This window comes from Bos indicus x Bos taurus, chromosome 10 (genome assembly GCF_003369695.1).
Source record: "Bos indicus x Bos taurus breed Angus x Brahman F1 hybrid chromosome 10, Bos_hybrid_MaternalHap_v2.0, whole genome shotgun sequence".
Taxonomy (NCBI): Eukaryota; Metazoa; Chordata; class Mammalia; order Artiodactyla; family Bovidae; genus Bos; species Bos indicus x Bos taurus.
In genome coordinates this window covers 102,820,552-102,848,492 of record NC_040085.1, presented here as the reverse complement: position 1 = coordinate 102,848,492, position 27,941 = coordinate 102,820,552, and the positions used below count along the sequence as shown (strand labels likewise).

Genomic DNA, 27,941 nt, shown 5'->3' with positions numbered 1-27,941 from the left:
AATTTAAGTCCTCACAATAGTGACTTTATTAAATTAGTTGCTTTATAAAACATTGCAGATGTCATAATTGTTAACATAACAATTTACCAAACTGTAGTTAACTGGTGCAATTTGCTGAGCATGTTTTATAAAGGAAAGGAAATGCCAAAACCCTGTTAAAAGTTGTTCCACTGCAGTCTTGGAGAACAAAGGAAGATTTGTTTCTCAGACACTTACATCAGGCAAATAAAACAGGTGAGGAGTTTCCCTCCCCCATCTGAAGCTCCGTCAGTAGAACAGCCCGATAAATAGAGACTATACAGTCTATAGAGATTCCACAACTCGTACTGCAACGATGGAGAGGTTTACCTTCTTCAGCTTCAAAGTTGGAGGGTTTTGGTCATTTAATTATCAAACTAGTGCTCTGCAGCCGCCGTATCTTCGCTGAGATCAGCAGTCTTCTCCACACTGTATTTTTAATATCCTCACGCTCAATCTTAAGACAAAGCAATTTTAATACTAGGTGCACACCACATGCCCTTGCAGCAGACCGCTTTTCTCGACAAGTTATGAAGTAGTTCAAGGAGGTATGGTTAAGGCTGTATTACTGAACGGTGCTGGTAAATACTACACAATTTTTTTTGTCATGTTGCAACCTTTGTTTCCAATTTAGTGACTGCTGCTATGGAATCAGATAGCAACAATGACAACATTATTAGGTTTGTTTTTTAAAACTATGATTTAGTAGCAACAGAGATTCCCAATTTTAACCCCTTGGCAACAAGATCCAAGTTCCCTCATTTGCACATTAGCACCTAAGTGTCAAGGGATTAAATAACCAGCACAAAAGATACTGCACTTCTGATTGTAGCATTTGGCAGAACTGAAAAGAAAGGAAGTTGTGCTACATGTTGAAGGGATTGTGGGCAACAGAAAGAAGACGCCAGGAGAAGATAAGCGTCACATGAAGTCCTCGTAGTCCTGTGCGTATCCGCCGTCGTAACCCCCGTAGTCCGCCAGGTCGTCTTTCATGGTGGCCTTTAGTCCCCCTCCGGGAACCACACCTTTCTTCTTCTTTTTGGCTTTGCTCTGCTGAAGATAAGAGAGAGTTAGATCTTAAGACTTTATCTACTATGGGCATCTGTATTAGGTACAGCAACCCTCAGAGTCAAAAAAAAAAACTCTGGTTCCAGAAAAACCGAGTTCTCTGAGATTCCAGAACTAAGCCAGGGTAATTTCTATTACTACTTTAGAAAAACATGAACATGTCTACAAACAGAAGGATGACAATGGCACTTACACCCCTGTCCTATTCCAGTATAAATGGTATTAGTGAGCTCTTGACTTCTCCTAACCAGCCTTGGTGAAAATACCATGTCTACACCCCAGTATGCGTGTAACACACATTTCCCACCCAACTCGCTCTTACCTTTTCTTGCTTCTGTTTTTCACTGCAGAGTACAGTCAATGAATTGGTAATCTTTTTCAAGTCATCAATTTCCACTAAAAAAAAAATAATTTTTAAGAATTTTAGAGAATAAGTAAAAAAGCAAAATACACATTCTTCACGGTGTCATGAGAAATCTAATTTGTCCATCATTAACTTCAGTAACTTTGTAAAAGGCTGTTAATTTCTCCTAACATGATAGAGAATCTTAAGTCTATGGCTAGGCTCACAAACCAGAACTGTTTAAAACTGCAAACCCAGCAACAAAACTTTATAATGATCTATAGTCGCCAAGACACCACTGTTTAACCAGAAACTGGAAACATCTACAGCTCACAGTGCTCCCTACCATTCTTCCGTATCCAGTCTAAACACACAGAATAACCATGCCTTATGGAAATTACATATCCTTAGTTTTCAGAGGGGAGAATCTGAATCAGTATGGAAGGCCAATCCTCAAAGCCACAGACGACAACTCCCCGACCCCTGAGGTCTCCATTTTCTAGCACAAGAATGAAAATGAAAACAGTAGGTATCTCAGGAGTCCCAAGTGCCTGCCCTACCAGGAAATAAACTTGGCCAACGCATCCTTCCACCCCATTAAAATATAAAGCTGGAAACAGACACGAGTTTTTAGCTACCAAAAAAAGTGTTCAATTTTGGTTAGCACCTCTGAAACAGAACAAATAGTGTGTACAAAATAAAATGACAACTATGGGCATATCACTGACCAAGTTTAGAACCTTCCACTTAGTAATCATTTCCCAAAGAAAATCCACTTTAAAATTTCTGTGAAGAATTTCGTTCTCGGTCTTAAAAATAGCAAAGACTAGCAAAACTAGGCCCTCCCACCTTGGTGCTGTACCACCACTGGCTGCCGTCCCCATACCCCATGCCCCTGAAACGCATGACTCTTCTGGGAGCATGAAACGAAACCCACGGACCCAGAGACTGCGTGGCAGCTCTTGCAGCTGGCTTCCTCATTTATAAAGTGAAAAGACACTCATCTGTGGTCTCAGTTGTAAAATTCTGTATGCTTTTCCCCAAAAGATACTTCCTTACCTCCCTTCAATATAAAACAAGAAGCTAGTCTTTTATTAGCTGTTGTGCCAACAAGCACAGATGTCTCTCTGGGAAGCCACTGTAAAAACACTCAGAAAGCGTCCTCAAAAGACCACTTAATGTGTATTTGCAGAACAACATTCCTAAGCTACCTGCTAAAAAGCAAATCTTCAGTGTATTAGAACATCCCCTACTTAAATCCATCCACAGGGGTCAGAGATGAGAATTACTTACATGAAATACAAACATCTCGAACTAAGGCTTCCAAAAAATTGGCATAATATAGTGACTTTTCATATTGTGTAATTTTATCTTTTAGTAACTTTCCAAACTCTGTGAAGTCATCTCTTGAGGATGGGTTCATAGCGTCTATTCCATAAACTGTATTATTAACACCTGTAGGAGAAAGGGGACACGCAAACTATCAGATTTTTTAAAATTTAGAAAGAAGCCTATCATACCTAATAACCCTATTATTTCATTCTAAAACAGAGGTTCCCAACCTGAGTCGACTGAACTCTTTGGACAGAATCCAAGTGGTCTGTACATAATTACTGTGTCACAGGTTATTCAGTATTTTGATACCTATTCCAAAATAAATAGGTTTCCTTTGTAAGTAAAATCCTCTGTACTTTATGCATTTAAAAACAGTATGTTAAGAAGGGGACCATAGCCTTCACTTGGCCCAAAGGAGTCCCTGGCACAAAAGGGAAGCTCTAAAAGCACTTGTCCAAGAACAGCCTACAGCAAAGACTGAAGACAAAGGGAAAAAAGCCAACAAAGATGGTTCCTGTCCAAGTATCCAGCTAACCACAGAAGCTACGTAGGAGTAAACCATGTGCTAAATCCCAACAGAAACTTTAATCTAGCTTTCAAGGGTTCTAGGCTGCAAGACAGACGCTTCTGTGTGTGCGCTGTATGTGCTCAGTCGCGTCCAGCTCTCTGCAGCCTCATGAACATGGCGCATTTTCTAAGAAAGACTGGAGTGGGTTGATATTTCCTACCCCAGGGGATCCTCCCCACCAGGGGTCAAACCTGCATCTCTTCCGTCTACTGCACTGGCAGGCCAGTTCTTTTTAACACCAGCGTCACCTATTCCTCTATAATCAAGTCATTACTTGTTCACACCGATCCAGTACTTTAGTATTAGAAACACAACATTGAAACCCTATTAACCAAATGATCACCGCATGAATACATGTTTTTGCTTTTAATCTGTAACTGTGTGTCCCATCTTAGAATTTATTACCACATAAACCCTTCTCTTTAATAAACACAGGGGTGGCTTTTACCATCCTATGAAGACAGGATAATGGGCACGTGCCCTCTGTAATGCGATGAGAGTGGTGGAGACATGTCAAGCGCTTGCCAGTACACAGAAGCATCCACGGCAACTCTTGAGATTGCTGAAGACTCACTAAGAAGTTAGCTCACACTTCCAGTGAAAAGGAGAGTGATCACTACAGTCAGCCTGCTTGGTCCATTTTAAAGAAGGGACCGGGGGAGAGATCAAAATAACTAGATCCTTCTAGGTTTCATTTCAAGGTTATTTAACTGTTTCAACAGGATATTCTACTCTGAAAAAGTACTCAATAAGCAGAGACAGCAAGTAAATAAAATGAGAACTTTTAACTATTTTCTCTGACTTTGAATCTTCATCCTCTGTGCCATGTAACTCCCCCTGGAACTCTCTAAACTTAAATTTACAGAATCCTGAACATACCTTTTACACTACCCTAACCACAGCAGCAGGCACGGGACTTGGGAGTGGAAGTCCTCCGAGGGTAGGGCACGGTGAAGGCCAAGAAGGGGCAGAGCCTCAGCCTCACCAAGGCCAGCACGCTCTTGCCTAAACCCTATGAGACTTTAAGACAGTGACACGCCTACAGTCAAACGCTTAAATCTCAGAAAGTTACAGACTCACATTTCACCCAAATTTCATCCAGCGGATACATATACTTAAATCAGCAGTATACTTTATTTGGGTTCAATAACTTAATCATCTTTTATACAATACTCAAATTATTCAAAAATCTGAGCATGTATCTCACTCTACATTAAGTAATGAAACCTCAAATACAAACAAAAGTGATTAAGTTCTAATACCTAAATTATCATGTTTCTTCAAGAAAGATGTTTTCTGAATTTTCAAACTACTAAGACCTCCACAGTATTCACTTACAACTTCAATACTACACTGTTACCACACCCCCACTTACCAAAAGTTTCTTTTGCTAATTCAAGGTCAGACTCTTCCTGTAATTTCTTAAGCCGAAGTTTATCTGCTAATTGTTCTTCTGCTGTTAGCACTTTAGGTTCTTCAGGTTCTTCTAACTAAAATGAAGTTTGAAAATAGCTGGTTATAATGAACGCAGTACATATCTATCCTGTATATAATTTTTTTCTAGACATATATAAATAATAAACATTCATAGTGTTTACTGTATTTCTACAGTAAATTCTTTTAGATATCCTAATGTTATAGGAAAAAAACCCGAGTCACAGATTAAGCAGCCTGCCCATGGTAACAGAAGGTTAACACAGGTGGTAATGTCACAGAGTTAAGATTTGACGACTGGGTTTATTTCATGGTGATTTTTTTTTAATTAAGGAATTGAGACTGCAGACAAGTTGAAAATAGCTTTCTTAGATTCTGACTAAAACTGTATACTGAAAAATCTTTTCTAGAGTAACTGTGGTAATATTTATCAAGTTTTAAAAACATTATTATATGCTTTAATAAAATAATTCCACTTTTAGATATTCCTCTTAAGAAACCAAAGATGCACACAAATATTTAACCAAAAGGAGGTCAAATGGGGTATTATTCATAATAATATCAAATAAATGTAGAGATGATCTAAATGTTCCACAACAGAATGGTTCAAGTATATGGCACATCCATAATAAATATTATACAGACATACAAAAAAATTTTTTTCAAAGAATTAGAAAAACATTTCCCCCTTATCTTTTTATTCCACTTCTTTGACAGGACAATTAATAGTCTAATTTATATCCCTTCTATATGCCATCATAAGTTTCTATAACGAATATGTTACTAACAGGAGATACCTTTGATAATAGTGGGGAAAAGGTGAAGGGAATTTGTGCCATTCATAAATCTCCGTACCTGTGCAGTTTGAAGATTTTAATTCAAAAGGCCACTTCTGAGACAGGTCACATTTTGTTTCTCATGGAGAAGATTTTTCAGAAAAAGGGGACCATCTCCACTGTACTGACTGACCTGAACACCCTTGTTTCCTGCATCAAAACTGAGTATGTTTTAACAACACTTCACCTGAGATAAAATTAATGCACTGAGTGTAAGGTTTCTTTACTTTGGAGACTAATATCAAGATACAATAAAGTAAGTATAATGCTAAACTTCAATGACCAACTTCTTTGAGCTGTAAGAATCCATTCCTTGTTCTGAACAGATAAACATGCATGTAAGTGATCTCAGATATACAAACACAAGTTACTAAAAAGCATCTAAAACGTTCCTGACTGGGGGGAAACAAACATTCTCACATACTGTTGGCCATGATAATTTGCTACTAAGAAGGAATCACAGCAGCTGATTCCAGGCCTAAGAGAGTTCACTAGAGGAGCTTATTGTGCCACAGAACCAGGGACCTTTCACAGACTAGCAGGGCTCTGTGAAACAGAGGAAGACAGAACAACTTAGAGGGACCCCACTGTCCAACGCTGGGACAAATTAAGCATTAAAAAAAATAATCGCTATATCTAAATGAAATTCATAAAGACCTGTAAGTCCATAAATTTACTCAAAAAGAAAAAACTGAAACCTACAAAATCCTTCATTTTTCACCACTTAAAGTTAACCACACTCCCTTACTCTGAAAATTAGTAATTAAATGAATTAAGCTTTTATGCTTTCTAGTACAAACCATATCCAAAGTAACCAAACAGAAAAAAAAGGGGAAAAAGTCAGCCAATAAGAAAATGGAAGTCATAGAATGAAGTATCACCTTTCTGACACCTAAAGAAATAATTAGGCAATGATCACCAGTGACACTCCTAAAACTGGGCCAGCAGTAAAAAGGAATCTGTAATGTTACAGGAGAAGGGCCAGGTTGTCATCAACTTGACTCAGTAATCAATTTTAGCATCACTAATAATAGTACAGACATTATATGACCTGATGTGATGCAAGGTGCTTGCCTGAACAAAGCATATGCTGGGATATTCTGGGACAATTAGATGCACATAAACTGAATGTAGACGATGTTTAAAAATGACTTACATTAGGAGCGTAATTATATGAGACATAGCTTTGCTTTTTCAGAAATGCATACTGAAGTATTTAAAGGAAAAATGCAGAATGTTTGTTATTTATTGGATTATATTTTAGCAAAAAAAAAAAAAAAAAAAAAAACAGATGAAGCAAGTTGGCAAAATATTAACAACTGGTAAATTTAGGTGATTTGTATATGACCCATTATGCTATTTTCTTGAAATTTCTCTTAATAAAAAGTCAAGGGAATTCCCTGGTGGTCCAGTGGTTAGGCACTTTCACTGTGGAGTTGTTTCACCAGGTTAAAAATAAAATAAGAAAGCTTGCTATGTATGATCTATGGTAAGATTTCCATGATTATTAACTAAAGCCAAGGTGAAAATAAAAAATGGGTGGAATATGACCATATAGTTGTATACAAATATATAAAGTCACCTTGGAGACATCGTAATACACCAGTATTTAAGTAAATACTTAAGTAAATATTTAAGTAAATACAGTATTTAATACACCAGTGTATAAGCAAATACACTAGTATTTACTTATAAAGGGAAAGAGAACAAATCTGTGAAGAGTTGGGAGCCCCTCTTAATACCATTTTGATTTCTGAATCATGTAAATGTGTTTTCTATTCAAAAAGTAAATGAACACAAAATTCCTGATCTTGCTCCAAATAATCAAAAACAACATTTATATAGTACATGGCAGAGAAATGGATGCTTTTTATATTTACTCAAAATGTACACTGCAAAAAAAAAAAAAGACTAAGCTAGAGAGAGCTGCAAGACACTGACAAAAGCCCTGACTGTGGGCACAAGACAGTCCTGCCGCCTTAAAGTGTCTGTGAAAACCTGAAAGGCATCTAACACATAATGCTTCTCGGTTTGTTTTTTGCAAAAACCACAAATTCCATGTGTTTGGGATCACCTTATCTGATGATATCCATGCATAGCCTTTACAAAGCCCTTTACACACCCAGGTAGCATCTGCTGCTTGCTAAGGTTCTGCACCACTGCTGATGCGAGGATTCTGTACTTTGGAAAATAAACAGGACTTACTCTCTTTTTAATTTCTTCTTGCCTTTTCTTCTGCTGCCGTTCTTTCTCTTTTATTTTCTCTGCTATTTTTTTCTTTTCTGAAATTTTTACTTCTGAAAGTAAAGAAATGTTTTAATCATAGTTAATCTTAAATATTTTCTAGTTTATGAATGAGACAGACATGACACTTATATACTTCAAGAGATCAAACCTCTCCCAGCTCCAATTTAGATGGTGATTTTCTGGCAAATAAGAACAGAAAAGTTCTGGGACTTCTTTCTCCTCTCTAATCTCACCCCTAAGATCCAAACACTTCCTTTCATGTTTCCCCACAGTCCTTTAGGTGGGACTTAGACCATTCAACTGTGATGCCTCATCCTCTAATCTGTTTACATTTTAAAGAGTGAAAGAGAAAAGAGATGCAGGGAGAAGAGAATGAAACAGAAGGATGTTTGGTTTCTAAAAATAACCAAAATTTCCAAGTTTGCAGCATTTTGTTAGTTGTCTTAACATAAGCATCAGAGTAAGATCTAAACCCCAAAACTGAGGAAACCCAATGGATCACCTGGTTTTACTTCTGCTGCTTCTTTTTTCTCATCATCATCATCATCCCAGTTATCCTAAACAAAAGAAAACTCCATTAATACTTCTTACATGCTTACTCTTCCCTGTGATCTTTATTATTCTAACACCAGAGAAAAAAGTTCGCTGGGTTTTTTTTTTCTTTTTCTTTTTTGGTGTTACATTAAATTTATAATTTTGGGAGAACTGACACAATGTTGAACTGCCCTAGCCAAGAAAAAGGGCTATCTTTTCATTTGTTCAAGCCTACCTCTGTATCTTTCAAAGAATTTTTTAAAGTTTCTCTTAAAAGGTTTTGCATATTTCTCATTAGGTTTGTTCCTAAGTATTTTGTCTTCCCTGTTGCCACTGTAAACATTTTTTTTCCATTTTCTGTCCTCTGACTGGTGGTTGTATCATACGAAAGCTACAGGGTTTGCATGTAAACTTTATATCCTGCTACTGTATAAACGTAAATACATATATGTTGTGCTCAGCCGTGTCCGACTCTCTGTGACCCCACGGACTGCAGCCCACCAGGCTCCTCTGTCCATGGAATTTTCCATCAAGAATACTGGAGCAGGTTGCCATTTCCTACTCCAGGAGATTTTCCCAACCCAGGGATGAAACTCACGTCTCTTGTGTCTCCTGCATCAGCAGGCAGATAGATGCTTTACCACTGCACCACTTTGAAACCCAGGTACCTTACCAATTACGTTTATCACTTAAGTTAGTTCCATCACTGAGTCTCGGTGGTCTTCCAGGTATACTACCACATCATCTGCAGGTGAGACAGCTTTACTCCTCCTTCACCAATCTGTGTGGCTCCACAACTGATTTATCTTATCTAATCGCACTGGCAAAACCTCTAGTACAGTATGAAAGAACAGTGGCAGAGAAAATGGGGATCAAGTCCTTGTTCTTCTCTTAACGGAAATGCCTACAGTGTTTCCCCACGAAGTGTTATGTACCCCACCACATTTACGGAGTAAAATTTTAACTTTTCTTTTACTGCTCTGAATTCCAAGTCAATTAGAAAGTCTTTTCTTAAAGCAAGGAGTTTTCTCTAGAAGATGTATGCCCCCATTGTTTTTTCATTTAGATCTCTGATCCTTTGGAATGTTTTCTTCTCTACGATGGATCTGAGTGCGGATCTAATTTTATATTTTCCCAAATAGTTACCCAGTTGTCAAAGCACCATCTGTTGAAAAGTCCACCTTTCTAATATCCTATAATAACTATAAATGGAGTATTATCTTTAAAAACTGTGAACCACTATGTTGGTTCCAAATTGGGAAAGCAATACGTCAACGTTGTATATTGTCACCCTGTTTATTTAACTTATATGCAGAGTACATCACGAGAAATGCTGGACTTGATGAAGCACAAGCTGGAATCAAGACTGCCGGGAGAAATATCAATAACCTCAGATATGCAGATGACACCACACTTATGGCAGAAAGTGAGCCTCTTGATGAAAGTCAAAGAGGAGAGTGAAAAAGCTGGCTTAAAACTCAACATTCAAAAAACTAAGACCACGGCATCCAGTCCCATCACTTCATGGAAAACATATGAGGAAACAATGGAAACAGTGACAGACTTTATTTTCTTGGGCTCCAAAATCACAGCAGATGGTGATTGCAGCCATGAAATTAAAAGACACTTGCTCCTTGGAAGAAAAGCTATGACCAACCTAGACAGCATATTAAAAAGCAGAGATATTATTTTGCCAACAAAGGTCCGTCTAGTCAAAGCTATGGTTTTTCCAGTAGTCATGTATGGATGTGAGAGTTGGACCACAAAGAAAGCTGAGCACCGAAGAACTGATGCTTTTGAACTGTGGTGTTGGAGAAGACTCTTGAGAGTCCCTTGGACTGCAAGGAGATCCAACCAGTTAATCTTAAAGGAAATCAGTCCTGAATATTCACTGGAAGGATTGAATCTGAAGCTCCTCTAATACTTTGTCCACCTGACGCGAAGAACTGACTCATTAGAAAAGACCCTGATGCTGGGAAAGATTGAAGGCGGGAGGACAAGGGGATGACAGAGGATGAGGTGGTTGGATGGCATCACCAACTAGATGGACATGAGTTTGAGTAAGCTTCAGGAGTTGTTGATGGACAGGGAGGCCTGGCATGCTGCAGTCCATGGGGTCGTAAAGAGTCGGACACAACAGAAGTGACTGACACTGTACACCTGAAACCTATAATACTGCAAATCAACTATACTTCAATTTTTTAAAAAGCCCATCTTTGCCCCGTGATTTACCATATACTGTTTTCCTAGACACTTGCTCTATTTCTGCTTTCTATTCTATCCCACTGGTTTGTTGTCTCTTCATGTACTAGTATGTACTGTTTTAATTAGAGGCTTTATAGTATGTTTTTAATGTAAGCTGGGGCTAATTCCCCCTTTTCAGGTTTTTTAGTGTTTTCCTGGCCATTCTTGCACACTTGTTTCTCCATATGAACTTTTATATCAACTTGTCTAACTCCACAAAAAAGCTTCTCCATTAACAATTAAAACACAAGACCACCAAGCCAAAACTAATGGCCTCTCTTAAATAATTCACAGTAGTTTTAAAAGAAAATTTGAGCTGTCTTTACACTTACTTTCCCAAATGTAAAAGCAGCCAACATTCTGGCTAATGGTTTTAATTATTTCAAGCAACATTTCACACAACATAACCCTGGCTAATGAATTAAATCTTTATAAAGATTTAAGCCCAATTTTTTAAAATTAAATTTAAAAAAAAGAAAAAAGAGTTAAGCTCAGTACAACAGAGGAGTCAAGAGCTGATCCACAGCTTCATGGAACCAACTCCCTAACTTGGGCGGGCACTTCAAGGTGGCTCTGCAGCCTCTCTTCTCTATGCCTAGCACACAGTCCCTGAGCTAAACATTAAACAATTATCAAACAATTTTTAAAGGGTCCACAGAATTTAGAAGGGTTAAGTTCAACAGAGAAAGACACAGTCCTGTGTTTAAATAGGGCTTTAACCTACAGGTAACCTGACCCCTGTCTCAACCACCACCAGGCGCCCTAGGACACGCCACCTGAAGCTTAGCCAGAGGATGACGGGCAAGGCAGGAGGCCCTGGCGAGGCCGGAGGGGCAGGGCTGACGAATATGCCACAGCTGCGACAGCAAGCTTCTGGCTTATAAACCAAGAGGCCATAAATCTGAATCAGGCTAGGTGTCTGTAAATTAACCAAGCGTTGATTCTTAATAAAAATCTAAATCCAAAGAAATAAAACATCCTGATCAAGGCTGCCATGGAGTGGGAAGAACTTTGACGAGAAGTATTTTTATAATCACTTTACCTTTGCAATTTAACCCATAGTTCATAGTTAACAAACACAACGAAAGCAAACCAGCTAGTCACTTTTTGAACATCTAAGAGTTAGAAATTAGACGGTAAATGTTCGTATCACCCTCCCGGTTTGCTTAAGTGCTTGCATCAATACAGCATTGCACAAAAGGAACCAGAGAGCTAACACTAAAAGTTGACTACTACTAGAAGTTTTTGTCATTTTAATCTTCAGAGAACGTAAGAAAGCTGGGTTTGTGAGTGGTATGCTACTTATATGGTTCTTAGATAAAAGAGCTACCTGCTGACTTCTAGGGGATGTTTGTAACTCCCTACTAATAACAGTGACGATAACAGCAGCGACGACAATAGACTGCATTTACTAAGTGCTTGCTCTACACTAAGCTCTGTGCTAAAGACTTTATGTTTAATTTTGTTTTTAATTCTTTGGCCACACTGCACAGTTTGTGGAATTTTAGTTCCCTGACCAGGGATTGAACCTGGGCCCGTGGCAGTGAGTCCCAACCACTGGACTGCCAGGAAGGTCCCCAAAGGACTTTACATATGGTAACACAGTTAACCCTCACAAAAGTCCTGCAAGTCAAGTAGTGTTATCCCCACTGTAATACACGGACACAAAGGCCCAGAGATAACTATCACACAATCTGGAAAACTAACGAAGGAACCTGTTTTGAACAGGACATTTCTTTACAGTGTCATACTAAACATCATTTCTTACCTGAATCTGAAGTATAAATGTCTGGGAACTAGGTCCCTCCACATCAAAATGTGTTCTTTCAATTAGTCCTGGAATGGAGTCCCCTGGAATTGCAGGGAATCCCATATCAAAGAGAAGGGTTATGGTACGTACTAAGATACGCCCAGCTGCAACTATGTCAGATATTCATCTCAAATTGCCTGTGATGGATTCTACTAATTTTAACAAATGAGTCTAGCAGCCTCTGGGAGCAGGAGCTCAAGAGGAGAGAGGCATAGCTGAAAATGAGCAGCCCCATCCCAGTAACCCCCACAGAGAAACAGCACAACGCGGCAGGGTTTTTGTTCAGTGCTGACGTTCCTCAGTCCCCTGTACCAGTAACACCTCACCCCCCAGGTCACCGCCTGTCCAGGGTCGCATCCACCCTGACTTTGCATCCCGCCTCTACCCCGCCCCTGGTTTCGCTATCGAAGAATAACCTTACTCCAGACGGCTGTCACACTGTCCCTTCAGTGCAAGTGTAATGAGGCCACCCGGATTTTCAGCACAGAAACGGTTTCAAAAACAGTGGCTCCCGTCTCCAAGTCCTGGAAACAACTACGACATCCGCTCCTCAGCTCATAAACGGACCATGAAGGCGCCTCACCCCACAGCGCTGGGAAGAAGATGCTCCTTTCTTACAGGGGCAGTCACTCCTGTACAGAGGATGAGCCTGCTCCTTTCTTATAGGGGCAGTCACTCCTGTACTGAGGATGAGCCTGCTCCTTTCTTATAGGGGCAGTCACTCCTGTACTGAGGATGAGCCTGCTCCTTTCTTATAGGGGCAGTCACTCCTGTACTGAGGATGAGCCTGCTCCTTTCTTACAGGGGCAGTCACTCCTGTACTGAGGATGAGCCTGCTCCTTTCTTACAGGGGCAGTCACTCCTGTACTGAGGATGAGCCTGCTCCTTTCTTATAGGGGCAGTCACTCCTATACTGAGGATAAGCTCCTCCAGAGGGGAGCACAGTGACGTCAGAAAAAACAGACTGGTCACACTTCTGAACAAATGTAATCCCCAAAGCTTTCCCCATGAACTTACGACAGTTTTTGCATCCTTAGTTATAAAAGTAAATGCGTAAAAGTAGAATGTTTAAAACTTCCCAATTTTCCCTAAACATCAAGACTTTGTAAATGCTGACAAAGAATTCAGATAAAATACAAGAAGGGTTCCTAGAGAAACAGCTAAAATTAATGGTTGTTTTTGGTTCAAGAGTTACCTATCAATATCCAATTAAATTCTTTAGCCAATTATCACTGGTAGTCAATAAATCTTTCAACTACAATATCCAAAAGTATTTCTTTTACCTCCAAAAGTATTTCCAAGTATTTAAAGTATTAATATCTCCAATATTAACCAGGCTCTTCTAAAATGGCCAACTTCCTCAGAAGAGAAGCTGTTTATTAACTACCTGCTTATCTATACTTACGTTCTTCAGATAAACACCCAGCATCATTTGAGCCATTTCTCTAAAAAAGGGGTGTTTTTCAAGTTTAAAACCTGCTTCCCAACTAAATACAACTAAGAATTGAAAACATAACAGAAAGAACTTAAACCCTGGCTTCTTTTTATTTCTAATGATGCAGCCAGTAGTTGGCTAGTCTGTCATCTTATAATGTACAACTACAGACTGTCACGTGCAATAGGAGAACATGTTTAGGGCTGAAACTGCTTCCAACTTGAGCAAGTGTATTTATAGATCATCCAACAGAAGCAGCTTCAATGAGCAGGAAAACTCTTCTGCCCCACAGCAGAAGCCCATTAACTAATATATATACCCCCTCCGTTTCTTCTTAAGCACAATAGTTTGGTTTAGATAAAGCATAATCTCTTGAAGCAAAAGAGTCTTTTACTGGGTATTCTGTAAGCTGTACCAATTCTGTTCTGAGAAACCTCAGAACTCTGTAGTGAGCTCCTGCCATGGCTAGACCTGACAGCAAAGCTTAGTTTTTAAAATAAGCTCAAATGTTCTTCCATCACCTCACTACTTGCTTGTCTCTGAAAGCCAGGGTATCTCTCTCAATAAATTCTACTTCACTTAATTCATTAAGCTTTTAACACACTACTATGGCTCAGCACTCTGCTGAATTCCATCTCAATACCGACCTGTCTCATATTTGGAAGTGTTATCAATCAATTCTACTTCAAATTCCTGGCTAAGCTAGATCAAGAACAAGACACTGAACATGAACAAATGGCCTGTTTATTCTCAATGGTCCAGGACAGCAAATATATTAGGTAAATATTTTTCAGCAACAAACACACTTCCCAACTTAAAACTTACTAGTTTATAAAAAATTGTCAGGGTATTAAAATGATACAACTGATATTTTCTTCAAAATAATCTGGCTGGGTAAGGAGAGCAGGAAGACAGAATATAGAAAATAGAAGGTTGGACATGGGTTAATAATTATTAAACTTTTCTTCCCACTTCTGTATATGTTTAGAGTTTTTCATAAGACACACACATGCACACACACACACCTTCCAGATATCCATTTCCTAGCAAAATGCCTACCTTCTGAAAACTTCCCAACAATCTCCCATGTCTTTGAAATATAATCCTCTACTTCAGAAGTGCTGTTTCCAATACTTCAAAAATGTCCTTACTCTGGTATATTTAAACTATTAACTGGGATACGATCCTAACAGACAGCTGAATGGGCATAATAAGGCATGCAGTTTTCAACTAATCCAGTTCTCTAGGGTCTTTTAAAGACATTTTGTAATAACATTATAGAAGCAAATGTGTGAGACGCTTAATTACAGCCAGAAGTTTTCTCAAAACAAACTCTACACCTTTTGAATAAATCTAGCTTCTATCTGTTTTAGTGAAATGATGGGAGTCTAGTAAAATGGAGTAAAAGTTGTATTGTTCCTGCTTGCAGTGGGTAGGTACTCACAGCAAGCAGAAAAAATGATCAACACAGCCTACACATCATTCCAGAAATGGAGAAGGAGTCTAGATATATGCCAAGCAGACAATTCCTCCCTGCCTCTGCGCTGATAGCAGGATAGGGTAGAAAGGGGAAATAAAGCTCATGTGAGAGGAAAGCATGCTCCCTGGTTCTCACCTTTTAAACTGGGAAGAAGCACAGCCTTCCCCTCCCCGCCCAGTGAATAGGAACAATTCTAATTTCACCTAAATCCACTTCTGCCACTATCAGACTGCTATTTGAAAAGTCAAGGGCAGCAAAATGCTATGTCTACTGAAAGACATTCACCTAGTGGAGCAAGTCCCTGTAATAAAAGACCTTGGTGTTCCTTTCATTTCTCAGGATGTTACAAATGACATCAAGCCTACACTCTCAAAGGTTAAACACTACATGCTGACACAGACTTAAGAACTTACTGCTTCCACCTACCTTACTTTTGAAGGACTTTTCAAAAATTCACATACTGTATTCTTTAAGGACTGTGATTATTCAGTCTCATGAAAACTAAACCCTGCTAACAACTGCTACAAAGGCTCAGCATTAGAATGTGAGAATTCAGAAATTTGGTATTAATGTACTCCTTACTTTTTGAAAGTTCACTTTATGACACTTCACTTTTTCTAACAAAGTACCTTAGTACCTGTGTTCGCTAAGTGAAATCCAAAAACAATTTACAATGTTATGACAAGTGAAAATAGCATCTGTTTTTGCACTGAGCTGTTACAGTGGCAGTGAGTACCCTAAGCAGCAAGAGTGGCACCATCAAGGCCAAGTTCATTCTCCACCAAGCTGCTCAGAGTCTAAGCACCAAGCTGCCGGAGCTCTGACCTGTGTCTGTGAGCATCTGTGCGTTACCTTGACTGACGCTGTGCATTCGTTAGCAAGACGCGTCCTGAAGTAACTGCTTCTTTCAGCTTAGGAAAAGTTTGACAGGAATGCTCTAGTTTCAGAAAGCAGGGAAAACCTGCTCATTACCATTCAAGGTGACAAATTTCAACTCTAGATTCTGAGCAAGCAAAAACTTGCCTGACAACCATGGTCATTCCATTCAAACCAAAAAATACACAATAAACACCCATTGTGGAGAGAACTTACTCCTACTGAGCTAAAGAAAGCACAAAATGTGGCACAAAAATGACCCCAGATACACGATCTAAATAGCCTAAGCGTATTTTCCACTAGCCAGAAAAATTAAGACTACATCTAGAAGCAAGAGAGAATTAACATTTACCCAGTGCCTACCAAGTGTCAGACAACTCTGCTTAATGCTTAATATATTAACTTGTTTAAAGTGCAAAATAATGCCTGAGATAGCTTCTGTAATGCCAAGATTGGGAAATGGGGGAGGGGGGTGATTACAAAACTGGTTTATGTTCACAAATAGGAATGGTCAAGACAACAACATAGATCCAGGTCTGCTGATTCTAAACTGCTAGGAACCAAACTACTCTAGGAACACCTTATCTTGGAAATCTCTGAGAAACTCAACAGAAATAAAGCAACATTTCAACATGGAAATAAAATGGGTAAGTTCAGCTTCCTACTACTCAAAGATCAACTTCAAAGTTTAAGTAAAAGAAATAGGCTATTTGTATAAATACAAACAAATTATGCACTGGAGAGACAAGATAACCTTTATGTAACATTTACCTTTAAGTAAGATTTACAACTCCTAAACCTCCAAAATTAGTTACAAGTGGTTAGAATTCTATTTATCAGGATAGACACCACTTATACAATAATTTCAGTCGGGCTTCTTCATATCAGTCTAGACTACTTCATTCAAACTTCATTTTCTGGTAATTCCTGATTCCCTAGTCTCTTCTCCCTTATTTCCAATTTTCCTAACAGATGTCTTAACTCCTGAATCTACTATGCATAGCAGTCAAAGGACAAATCTGAACTAAAGGCTCAAAACACAAAACCTGCCACAGTGCAGGGAGGTGACTAATATTCTGCAATGAGGGTGATAACACAATCCATTCCCATGTCTACACAACATTTAAATGAAACAAAAACGTAAATATCTTCACAATGGTGTTGCTTATTAATTAACCCCAAGGTCTGAAAAGCTCACATCATCCCTGAACCTCAGGCTGTTCAATGAATTGGACATCCACCTCATCAGACAAAAGTAAAATCTAAACAAAAGCAGTATGGACACGAAGTTCCTAACGATTATCTAGCTTAAATTTTTTTTATCTCAAGCGGAAAGATTTGTAGGTTTGTTATCATGAGCTGGGTGTAGAAGTCAGTAGAATAAACCATTCACTAAATGAATCAAAACCACAGAAAACCATTTTCCAACTCATATTAAATTTTATCTTCACGGAAATAAAGATTTTGAGAACTTCGTTAATGAGAATCCTAACACTCTGCACTTGAGAGATTTGTAACTACTAGAAAAACGAAAACAAACGCACATACTGTCATCCGCAGCCACGAGTCCCCAGGAGGTCTCACAAACAAGCGAAGTATAGAAGGCACAGGAAAAACACAACACAGCGGGCTCGCTCGCCTTCTCCAACCACAACCCTTACGGGTTCCCGTGTAGATGAATAACCCACTCTATCAGCGCCCCATTTTTCAAGTCGCTGTGTAGACTAGCCAGGTTTCTGACCACTAAGGTAGCTATCTCAGTCCTCAATTCATCTTTTTACCACACGTAGGGAGAAGAGGGTCTAAAAATGGGGTCTAAAAATTATTTCACTTGTGTGTGGGGAAAAAAGGTGGCTGAAACTACACCACAATATTTCACACATTTAAAAGCTCTAACAGACTCTACCAGCGGGCCTTTGGGGCTGGAGACGAGCTACCAGCCCGAGGGACGCCTAAGCTCAAAAAGGCTTGAGTGTTAGGAAACGCCCCATGTGGGATGAGCAAGGGCCCCACCTTACCCTCCCTTTAGGGCTGCAGACGAGCTACCAGCACGAGGGACGCGTTACGAGACGCCCCATCTGGGAAGAGCCAGGGGCCGCGCTCTCGCCTCCCGGTCTCAGCCCCGCGCAGTGCGCACGTGGGCCGGCCCAGCCGCGGCTGTCACCGCCTGCCGCCGGCTGGCGGGGGGTCCGGGCAGGCGCGGACCCTCTAAGACGGGCTGGGGCCCGCCACTCGCCAGGCAGGCTCGGCAGACCACGCAGCCCGCCTCCGGCCCTGTGGCCGGCGGACCGGGGGAACAGGGCACCGCCGGGCCCTGCGCTCGCGTCCCCACGCAGGCCCGGGCGGCGCCCCGGGCCCCGCGTCGGACCTTCCGCCCCAAGGCGGGCACCCCGGCCCACCCCGCGCGGACCCACCTTGACGTCCTCGTCCTCGTCCTCGCCCTCCCAGCGGTCCCCGCCGGCAGTGCCGCCGCCCCCCACCTTCCGCACCGGGTCTTCCACTGAGAACGTGTCCGCGTCTGCGGGAAGAGAGTCGCGTTAATGACAGTCTGGGGCCAGCGCCGGGCCGTCCCGGCCCGACCCCCGAGCTTCTCCTCACCCCAGGAGTCGGAGTCCCCAGCCGCCGCCGCCGCCGCCATATCGAGCCGGGCGTGAGCGTGTGTGAGGGAAGACCGGGGAGAGTTAGCGCGGCGGAGGTGAGTCACCGGATCCGCGCTCGTCGCCCGCGCGGGGAACGCTGGGACCGCGGCTGACTCAACGCTGAGGCCCCGCCCCCTGGCGGCCGGAAGGGGCGTGGGGCGCGGCCGGAAGGGGCGTGGGGCGCGACGGGCGCGCGGGTTCTTCCGCGCTCCACTCGGCGCCTGAGGGGCCCAGTGGGCCAGTGGCAGCGGGAGGGGAGGGCTGGCCCACGTCGCGCGCCCCGGGAAGGAACAGGGAGGGCGGGGACCGTGGCGGCGCCCTGTCTGGCGCTTAGCTGTCGCCTGCCCTCTCCCGTCCTCCCAGGCCACCCTGCGCCCGCCCCAAGCGGCGCGGCGCGCCCTCTGCTCGCGTGGACCCCGTCCCCAGGCGCGGGTGACAGCGGCAGACAGTCCGCACGCCGCGCCCGGCTGTGGGCGGCGGACTGGCCTCCACGTCCCCGGGGCGCGCTATGGCGTGCTGGGCGAATGGGCCTCTGGAACCCGAAGGGCGCAGGGCGCCAGGAGAAGCGAGAGGAGAGCACCGAGTTCCTGGCAGTCTCCCAGCCGAACAGCTCAGATTGAGCTCCCGGCACGTCTGCCGGCAGTGCGTCACGAAGGGATCGAAGGGAACCCCGGGGCCCGAGGACCTTCCCTTCTGTGAGCCCCCTGAACCCAGTACACGATTCATTCTTTCGCAGAATGATTTAGGAACTCAGCTAAACTTATCTGCTCTAGCCTTACCCTTAAGCGCACAATCAAGCAGTAAAAACAGACATGTAAATGATTTCGATACAGTGCAATGACTGCAACAAAAAGAAGCGTTGTGAGGTTAAATGCAAAAGGTTAACGTTAACCGCGGAGGGGAGCGGTAGGGTATTTGAAAGGTTTCCAGAAAGTGAGCGCTGCAGTAAGGAGTTTTAAAGACCCAGTGAAATTTGCTCTAGAGCGTTTCCGGTAGAAAGTACGCAGGTAGTCCCTGATATGACTGGCTACTGGAGATAAGCTGAACAGGTAAAGTGATTCTAATAAAGGGCTTAAGACGGGCTATCAGGGAAGCACAGTAATGCTGAAGAAGCTGAAGTTGAACGGTTCTATGCAGATAACACCACCTTTATGGCAGAAAGTGAAGAGGAACTAAGCATCTTGATGAAAGTGAAAGACGAGAGTGGAAAAAGTTGGCTTAAAGCTCAACATTCAGAAAACTAAGATCATGGCATCTGGTCCCATCACTTCATGGCAAATACATGGGGAAACAGTGTCAGACTTTATTTTGGGGGGCTCCAAAATCACTGCAGATGGTGATTGCAGCCATGAAATTAAAAGGCGCTTACTCCTTGGAAGGGAAGTTATGACCAACCCAGATAGCATATTAAAAAGCAGAGACGTTACTTTGCCAACAAAGGTCCGTCTAGTCAAAGCTATGGTTTTTCCAGTGGTCATGTATGGATGTGAGAGTTGGACTGTGAAGAAAGCTGAGCGCCGAAGAATTGATGCTTTTGAACTGTGGTGTTGGAGAAGACTCTTAAGAGTCCCTTGGACTGCAAGGAGATCCAACCAGTCCATTCTAAAAGAGACCAGTCCTGGGTGTTCTTTGGAAGAACTGATGCTGAAGCTGAAACTCCAATACTTTGGCCACCTCACGCGAAGAATTGACTCATTGGAAAACACTCTGATGCTGGGAGGGATTTGGGGGAAGGAGAAGAAGGGGACGACAGAGGGTGAGATGGCTGGATGCCATCACTGACTTGATGGACATGAGTTTGCGTGAACTCCAGGAGTTGATGATGGACAGGGAGGCCTGGCATGCTGCAATTCATGGGGTCACAAAGAGTCAGACACGACTGAGCAACTGAACTGAACTGATGAAGACCTACAAGACCTAGAACTAACACCCAAAATACATGTGCTTTTCATTATAGGGGACTGGAATGCAAAAGTACGAAGTCAAGAAACACCTGGAGTAACAGGCAAATTTGGCCTTGGAGTACAGGAGGAAGCAGGGCAAAGGCTAACAGAGTTTTCCCAAGAGAACACACTGGTTGTAGCAAACACTCTCTTCCAACAACACAAGAGAAGACTCTACACATGGACATCACCAGATGGTCAACACCAAAATCAGATTGATTATATTCTCTGCAGCCAAAGATGGAGAAGCTCTATACAGTCAGCAAAAACAAGACCAGGAGCTGACTGTGGCTCAAATCATGAGCTCCCTATTGCCAAATTCAGACTTAAATCGAAGAAAGTAGGGAAAACCACTAGACCATTCAGGTATGACCTAAATCAAATCCCTTACAATTATACAGTGGAAGTGAGAAATAGATTTAAGGAACTAAATCTGATACAGTGCCTGATGAACTATGGGCAGAGGTTCGTGACATTGTAGAGGAGACAGGGATCAAGGCCATCCCCAAGAAAAAGAAATGCAAAAAAGCAAAATCGCTGGCTGAGCAGGCCTTACAAATAGCTGTGAAAAGAAAAGAAGCAAAAAGCAAAGGAGAAAAGAAATTTGAATGCAGAGTTCCAAAGAATAGCAAGGAGATATAAAAAAGCCTTCCTTAGTGATCAATGCAAAGAAATAGAGGAAAACAACAGAATGGGAAAGACTAGAAATCTCTTCAAGAAAATTAGACATACCAAGGGAACATTTCATGCAAAGATGGGCTCAATAAAGGACAGAAATGGTACGGACTTAAAAGAAGCAGAAGATATTAAGAGGTGGCAAGGATACACAGAGGAACTGTACAAAAAAGATCTTCATGACCCAGATAATCACCATGGTGTGATCACTCACCTAGAGCCAGACATCCTGGAATGTGAAGTCAAGTGAGCCTTAGGAAGCACCACTATGAACAAAGCTAGTGGAGGTGATGGAATTCCAATTGAGCTATTTCAAATCCTGAAAGATGATGCTGTGAAAGTGCTGCACTCAATACTCCAGCAAATTTGGAAAACCCAGCAGTGGCCACAGGACTGGAAGAAGTCAGTTTTCATTCCAATCCCAAAGAAAGGCAATGCCAAAGAATGCTCAAACTGCTGCACAATTGCATTCATCTCACATGCAAGTAATGCTCAAAATTCTCCAAGCCAGGCTCAACAGTACGTGAACCATGAACTTCCAGATGTTCAAGCTGGTTTTAGAAAAGGCAGAGGAACCAGAGATCAAATTGCCAACATCTGCCATATCATCAAAAAAGCGAGAGTTCCAGTAAAATATCTATTTCTGCTTTATTGACTTATGACAAAGGCTTTGACTGTATGGATCAACACAAACTGGAAAATTCTTCAAGAGATGGGAATACTAGACCACCTGACCTGCCTCTTGAGAAACCTGTATGCAGGTCAGCAAGCAACAGTTAGAACCGGACATGGAACAACAGACTGGTTCCAAATAGGAAAAGGAGTACGTCAAGACTATATTTAACTCAATGTATTTAAATATAAATATATTAAATAAATGACTATTATTTAAGTAAGTTAACTTATTTAACTTATATGCAGAGTACATCATGAGAAATGCTGTGCTGGATGAAGCACAAGCTGGAATCAAGATTGCTGGGAGAAATAGCAGTAACATCAGATATACAGATGATACCTGCCTTATGGCAGAAAGCGAAGATGAACTAAAGAGCCTCTTGATGAAAGTGAAAGAGGAGAGTTAAAAAGTTGGCTTAAAGCCCAGCATTCAGAAAAGTTAAGATCATGGCATCCGGTCCCATCGCTTCATGGCAAATAGATGGGGAAACAGTGGAAACAGCAGCAGTGATTTTTTTGGCTCCAAAATCATTGTGGGTGGTGACTGCAGCCATTAAATTAAAAGACGCTTACTCCTTGGAAGGAAAGTTATGACCAACCTAGGCAGCATATTAAAAAGCATGTGCGTTACTTTGCCAACAAAGGCCCATCTAGTCAAGGCTATGGTTTTTCCAGTAGTCATGTATGGATGTGAAAGTTGGGACTATAAGGAAATGTGAAGGCCAAAGAAATGATGCTTTTCAACTGTGGTGTTGGAGAAGACTCCTGAGAGTCCTTTGGACAGCAAGGAGATCCAACCAGTGCATCCTAAAGGAAGTCAGTCCTGAATATTCATTGAAGGACTGAAGCTCAAGCTCCTCCAATACTTTGACCACCTGATGGAATGAACTGACTCATTGAAAAAGACCCTGATGCTGGGAAAGATTGAAGGCGAGAGGAGAAGGGGACGACAGAGAATGAGATGGTTGGATGGCATCACCGACTCAATGGACGTGAGTTTGAGTAAACACTGGGAGTTGGTGATGGACAGGGAGGCCTGGCGTGCTGCTGTTCTTGGATTTGCAAAGAGTCGGACACGACTGAGGGACTGAAGATGGGCTAAGCTGCACTCTGTCCTTTTGGCCTTTGGGCTCCACTGCAGGATTTTCAGAGGCGTGCAGTTTCAGATATTTTTTGTTTTGTTTCTGCTGTTTCCTAGTTTGTTTTTGAATATGTAACACCTCCTTGGTACAACATTCAAGTTGTAGAAAGGTATATACAATCATCAGCCGTTGTGTCTTTTTCTAGTGGCAACCATTGTTCCCCATTTCCTGTGTATCTTTTCATTTAATAGTCTTCCAAAAAATATTCCACAGTCCACTTACTCAAAGTTTGTTCTTGATCAGCAACACCTGAAAGCTCTCTGACCCGGTCCCAGATGACTATGTTAAGGTGTGAGAGGCAATGCTCCGCAGCCTTCCGTTTATAAAGAGGGACTAAAGGAGGCAAGACAGAGGGCAAAGACTAGAATGTAAGGTCCCTAAGACACAATCTTTCATTCACAGTTATATCTCCAGCATTCAGCACAGTATCTACCATATAAGTAAATATTTTATGAATTGAGAATACAACCCTAAAGTAAGACAATGGCAACTGAGAGGCAGGAAGCAATCTGGAAGGTAGTTAACTGTCAGAACCAACAGGATTTAGTGGCTGTGATGATTAATTTTATGTGTCACTTTGGCTGGGTACTCAGTTTTTGGTCAAACACTAGTCTAATTATTGCTGTGAATGTATTTTTTGTTTGTAATTACCTTTAAATCAGAGAATAAGATGGTTGGATGGCATCACTGACTCAATGGACATGAGTTTGAGTGGGCTCCAGGAGTTGGTGCTGGACAGGGAAGCCTGGCGTGCTGCGGTCCACGGGGTTGCAGAGTCGGACATGACTGACTGGGCTGACTGAACCTTTAAATCAACAAACTTTGAGTAAAACAGGTTACCCTCCATAAGGTGGATGGGTTTTATCCAATCAATTGAAGGCATTGAGGAAACACTGAGGAAAAAGGAATTCTGCCTGCAGACTGCGTTTGGACTCTGCAGCATCAGCTCTTCCTGGGGGCTCCAGCCTGTGGACCTTCTGTGCAGAATTGAGACTTGCCAGCTCCCACAATTACGTGAGCTAATTTCTCTGATTTTTTTTTTTTTGCCACACCCCACAATTTGCACCATCTTAATGCCCCCAACCAGGGATTGATCTGAGCCCTCAGCAGTGAAAGCTGGGCATGCTAACCACTGCACCGCCAGGAATTCCCTGTGAGCCAGTTTCTTAAAATGTTCTCTCCATAGAGACACATCCTGTTGGTTCTGTTTCTCTGAATGAACCCGATTAATACAGTGACAAACTGGATATGGAGGAGGAGGGGAAGGAATCAGTAGAGGATGATGCTTTTGGAGACTGGAGGAGTGGAAGTGACACCCACCTAGAGGTACTCAAGTCAAAAACCTGGGAGCTATCCTTGCATTCCTCCTCCCCCTTACCTTTTTTTTTTTTTTTCCACTTACCTCTTAAATTCAGTCCATCACCAAGGTCTGCGATTTGCTTCCACTATTAATCTTGAACCCATTTAATTACCCCCATGTCTCTTGCTACCACCATAGTCCAAGCTTTCTCTAGACTCTTCTCCTATAATCTGCTTCCAGTGGGTTTTCCGTCTTCTGCTCTTCCCTCTCCACAGCCCATTCACTACATACCGGGCAGTTTATTTTAAAAATCAAACATCGTACCCCTTCCTCCCCGTTGAAATCCCTTTAGTGGCTTCTTGGTGTTTGCTTGGGGTTTGAATTCACCTCCTTATGAAGGCCTACAAGGCTCTGCATAGTCTGACTCCTGCCTCCCACCAAGCCCCCTATGCCATTCTCTCTCACTAACATCATTGCTACTGGCCCTCTAAGGCTACTAAGCCTTGTCCTGTTTTTGGACTTTGTACTTGCTATATTCTGCCTACAATGCTTTTTCTACACCTTTATACAGTTGGCTTTCCTTCCTCCTTTGAAGCTCTGTTACCTTTGCAGAAAGTTCTTCCCTGATCTCTCTCCAGCAAGGGGCCTCCCCAGTTACTCATCTCGTCACTCTGTTTTTGTCATAGCATTTATCACAATTTCTAATGATCTTGTTTCCCTATTTAATATCTGTTTGGAGCACAGGCATCTTGTCTGTGTTCTTTGCTACTGTATTCACAGTGCCTGGCATGTAGTAAATGCTCCATAAATATTTCTGAAAATGCCTGAATGGTGTGGTTCTCAACATTAAAGAATGAGGATAGTTTTGGGCCACACAGATCTTGACAATCCTTTGAGGCATCCAAGTAGAAATGTGTAGTGTACATTTGGAACTGGAGTGGTCTGAACCTGTTTTAAGGAGAGAGAAATACTCAGCCAGCGCCTGGCTGTTTCAGATTGTCTCAACAGAGATGTCAAACATGGGAGCAGAGAAGCCATACTGGATGTCCAGCCTAGCTGAGCTGTCAAGTGATCCCATCCACAAGCACCGTTTGTTTTGGCCGTGCAGCTTGTAGGATGTTAGGTCCCTGATGAGAAACTGAACTTGATACCCCTCCAGTGGAAGCTCAGAATCCTAACCAGGGGATCACCAGGGAATTCCCAATCCACCACTATCATTTGAATGCAATCACAGAAGACCCCTGGGCCTCCCTGGTGGCTCAACAGTAAAGAATCTGTCTGAGATGCAGGAGACAAGGGTTCAATCCCTGGGGCGAGCAGGTCCCCTGGAGGAGGAAATGGCAACCTACTCCAGTATTCTTGCCTGGAGAATCTCATAGACAGAGGAGCCTGGCGGGCTATAGCCCATGGGGTCACAAGAGATACGACTGAGCACAAGCTGCTGCAGAAGACCCCAGGCAGGAGCTGTCAGTTGAGCCCAGTCAGCCCACAGACCTGTGAGAGAGATCTTAAGCTTAAGTCTTGAGGTAAATATAGTTTCCTAGAACTTTAGAATTTGGAACTCAAGACTCTCAGGCCTGGGAGTTGGTGGCAGATGACAACAGCCTGAGGGAAAGACCTCCTGCTGAAGTGGTGATTGCCCACGCCACCTCAATTCCTCGCCTCCCCTGGAGGTCCAGTTGTCCAGCTCTTCCTTAAATGCCATGACATATTCCAGTATCTTTCCAGTCAATTCCATTATTGGCCTCAGCTAACATTTTTACCAGGTACATCCTAGCAGTCTATCTGCAGGTGAGAGATCTTGAGAAGCTCAGGTCTGCCATACTTAAAAGTCTGTTTGGCACATCAGTTCAGTTTAGTTCAGTCACTCAGTCGTGTCTGACTCTTTGCGACCCCATGAATCACAGCACGCCAGGCCTCGGAACGACAGCATGAATAAACTTCTAGGCATTTTTCTCAAAAATGCACCCATCAGGCCATTGCTTTTCCTCACGAAAGGTAGCCTCAAAAGAAAATTAATAGAGCTGGGTCCCAAAGAAAGCTGCTTTTATATTGTATTACTAGTCAGCCCACACAGTGTAGCATGACCTGAACTAGAAAATAGTAAATAATTGGCTAAAACGGTGGCAGATTCAATCAAATACACCAAGGTGAAGACTCAGGAAAGCACCATCATTTCTGAAGTGGTAATGTAGTCATCTGTATTAACTTGCTTGAAGATGTTCTAAGACAATGTATCTTCAATGTTAACAGAATTAAGGTGAGATATAGGGGATGGGAGACCAAAAACTACGATTTTCACAGTCCCCAGAAATAAGGCTAAGCTGCCCTGCAGACTTCTGGCAGATGCCCAGTAGAGATGAAGATGAGAGCGTCCAGTCACCTTGGTATTAGCCATTAGGATTCTCCTTAGTTCTACCCTTACCAAGCAGCCATCTGATTGTGATTTAGTTTCATAAGAAGGTAAATGAATGAAATTGAGCCTAGAAATTAGTGCACCAAGTTAAAACTCATTTATAGGGACTTCCCTGGTAGTCCCAGTGGTTAAGACTCCACACTTCTAATGCAGGAGGCTTGGGCTCAACCCCTGGTCAGGGAACTAAGACAACACACGCTGTGTGCCCCGCCTTAAAAAAATTTATAAAATACCAAAATCACTGATTCGAGGTAGAAACTAATGACTTCCTCCATTTTTACCCTCCTTCCCTAAAGAGCCTTCCCATAACATGAAATCAACGACAGCATGTCTCCTTTCAGCTCCTACACCTTTTCTGTACTTCTTATACAGTGATATAAAATCAGAGTGCCTTTCATCATTAACCTGTACAATGCATACTCCTTCTAGAACTTTACCAATCTCTGGGCTCAGATTATCCATTTATGGTGCTAGCACCCAATACATTAACCATTTATCAAGGAGAAAGGAAATTGGTTGCATGGAGAATTTGGTCAGCACCTGTATTTCTTCTTCTAACTGGTCACCCATTCAATCTATTCCCTATTCAATCACCAGTGGTCTTTCTAAAACAACCCTGATACACTCCCTTGCTTAACTTACCCTGACCCCAACCAAGCTTGGCTTAACATTCCATAAATGTTGCACAGATACTTCAGCCAATCGAAGCCTGACTTCAGATTGTGCTGTTGGTGCTCTCCAAGTGTCTTTTCCTTCACATCCCTATTCTCAACAATGTCAGTCTCCACTGCTGGACTGTTCCAGCTTGAGAGCAGTGTCAGGCTTGCTTTCTTCTGCCATCCAGAGCCTGGCACAGTAAGGCAGTGTTTTTACATTACCTTTACCGGCATCGGCAAGTCTAGTCAAAGGTACCTTCAAGGGTT

The 27,941-nt window shown here is 42.2% G+C and overlaps 1 protein-coding gene across 1 annotated transcript; it reads right to left on the bottom strand.

Moving 5' to 3' along the window:
* Window positions 1-8: 8 nt before the first annotated feature.
* On the bottom strand, window positions 9-25,264 carry EIF3J (eukaryotic translation initiation factor 3 subunit J). Its single transcript, XM_027552889.1, has 11 exons — window positions 25,207-25,264; window positions 23,525-23,635; window positions 19,647-19,708; window positions 18,827-19,373; window positions 18,643-18,746; window positions 8,352-8,406; window positions 7,808-7,899; window positions 4,708-4,822; window positions 2,723-2,884; window positions 1,409-1,482; window positions 9-1,071 (listed from the first exon to the last, which is right to left on the bottom strand). The coding sequence occupies exons 1-11, from the start codon at window positions 25,262-25,264 to the stop codon at window positions 940-942; spliced, it is 1,512 nt and encodes a 503-aa protein (XP_027408690.1). The 3' UTR covers window positions 9-939.
* Window positions 25,265-27,941: the final 2,677 nt, after the last annotated feature.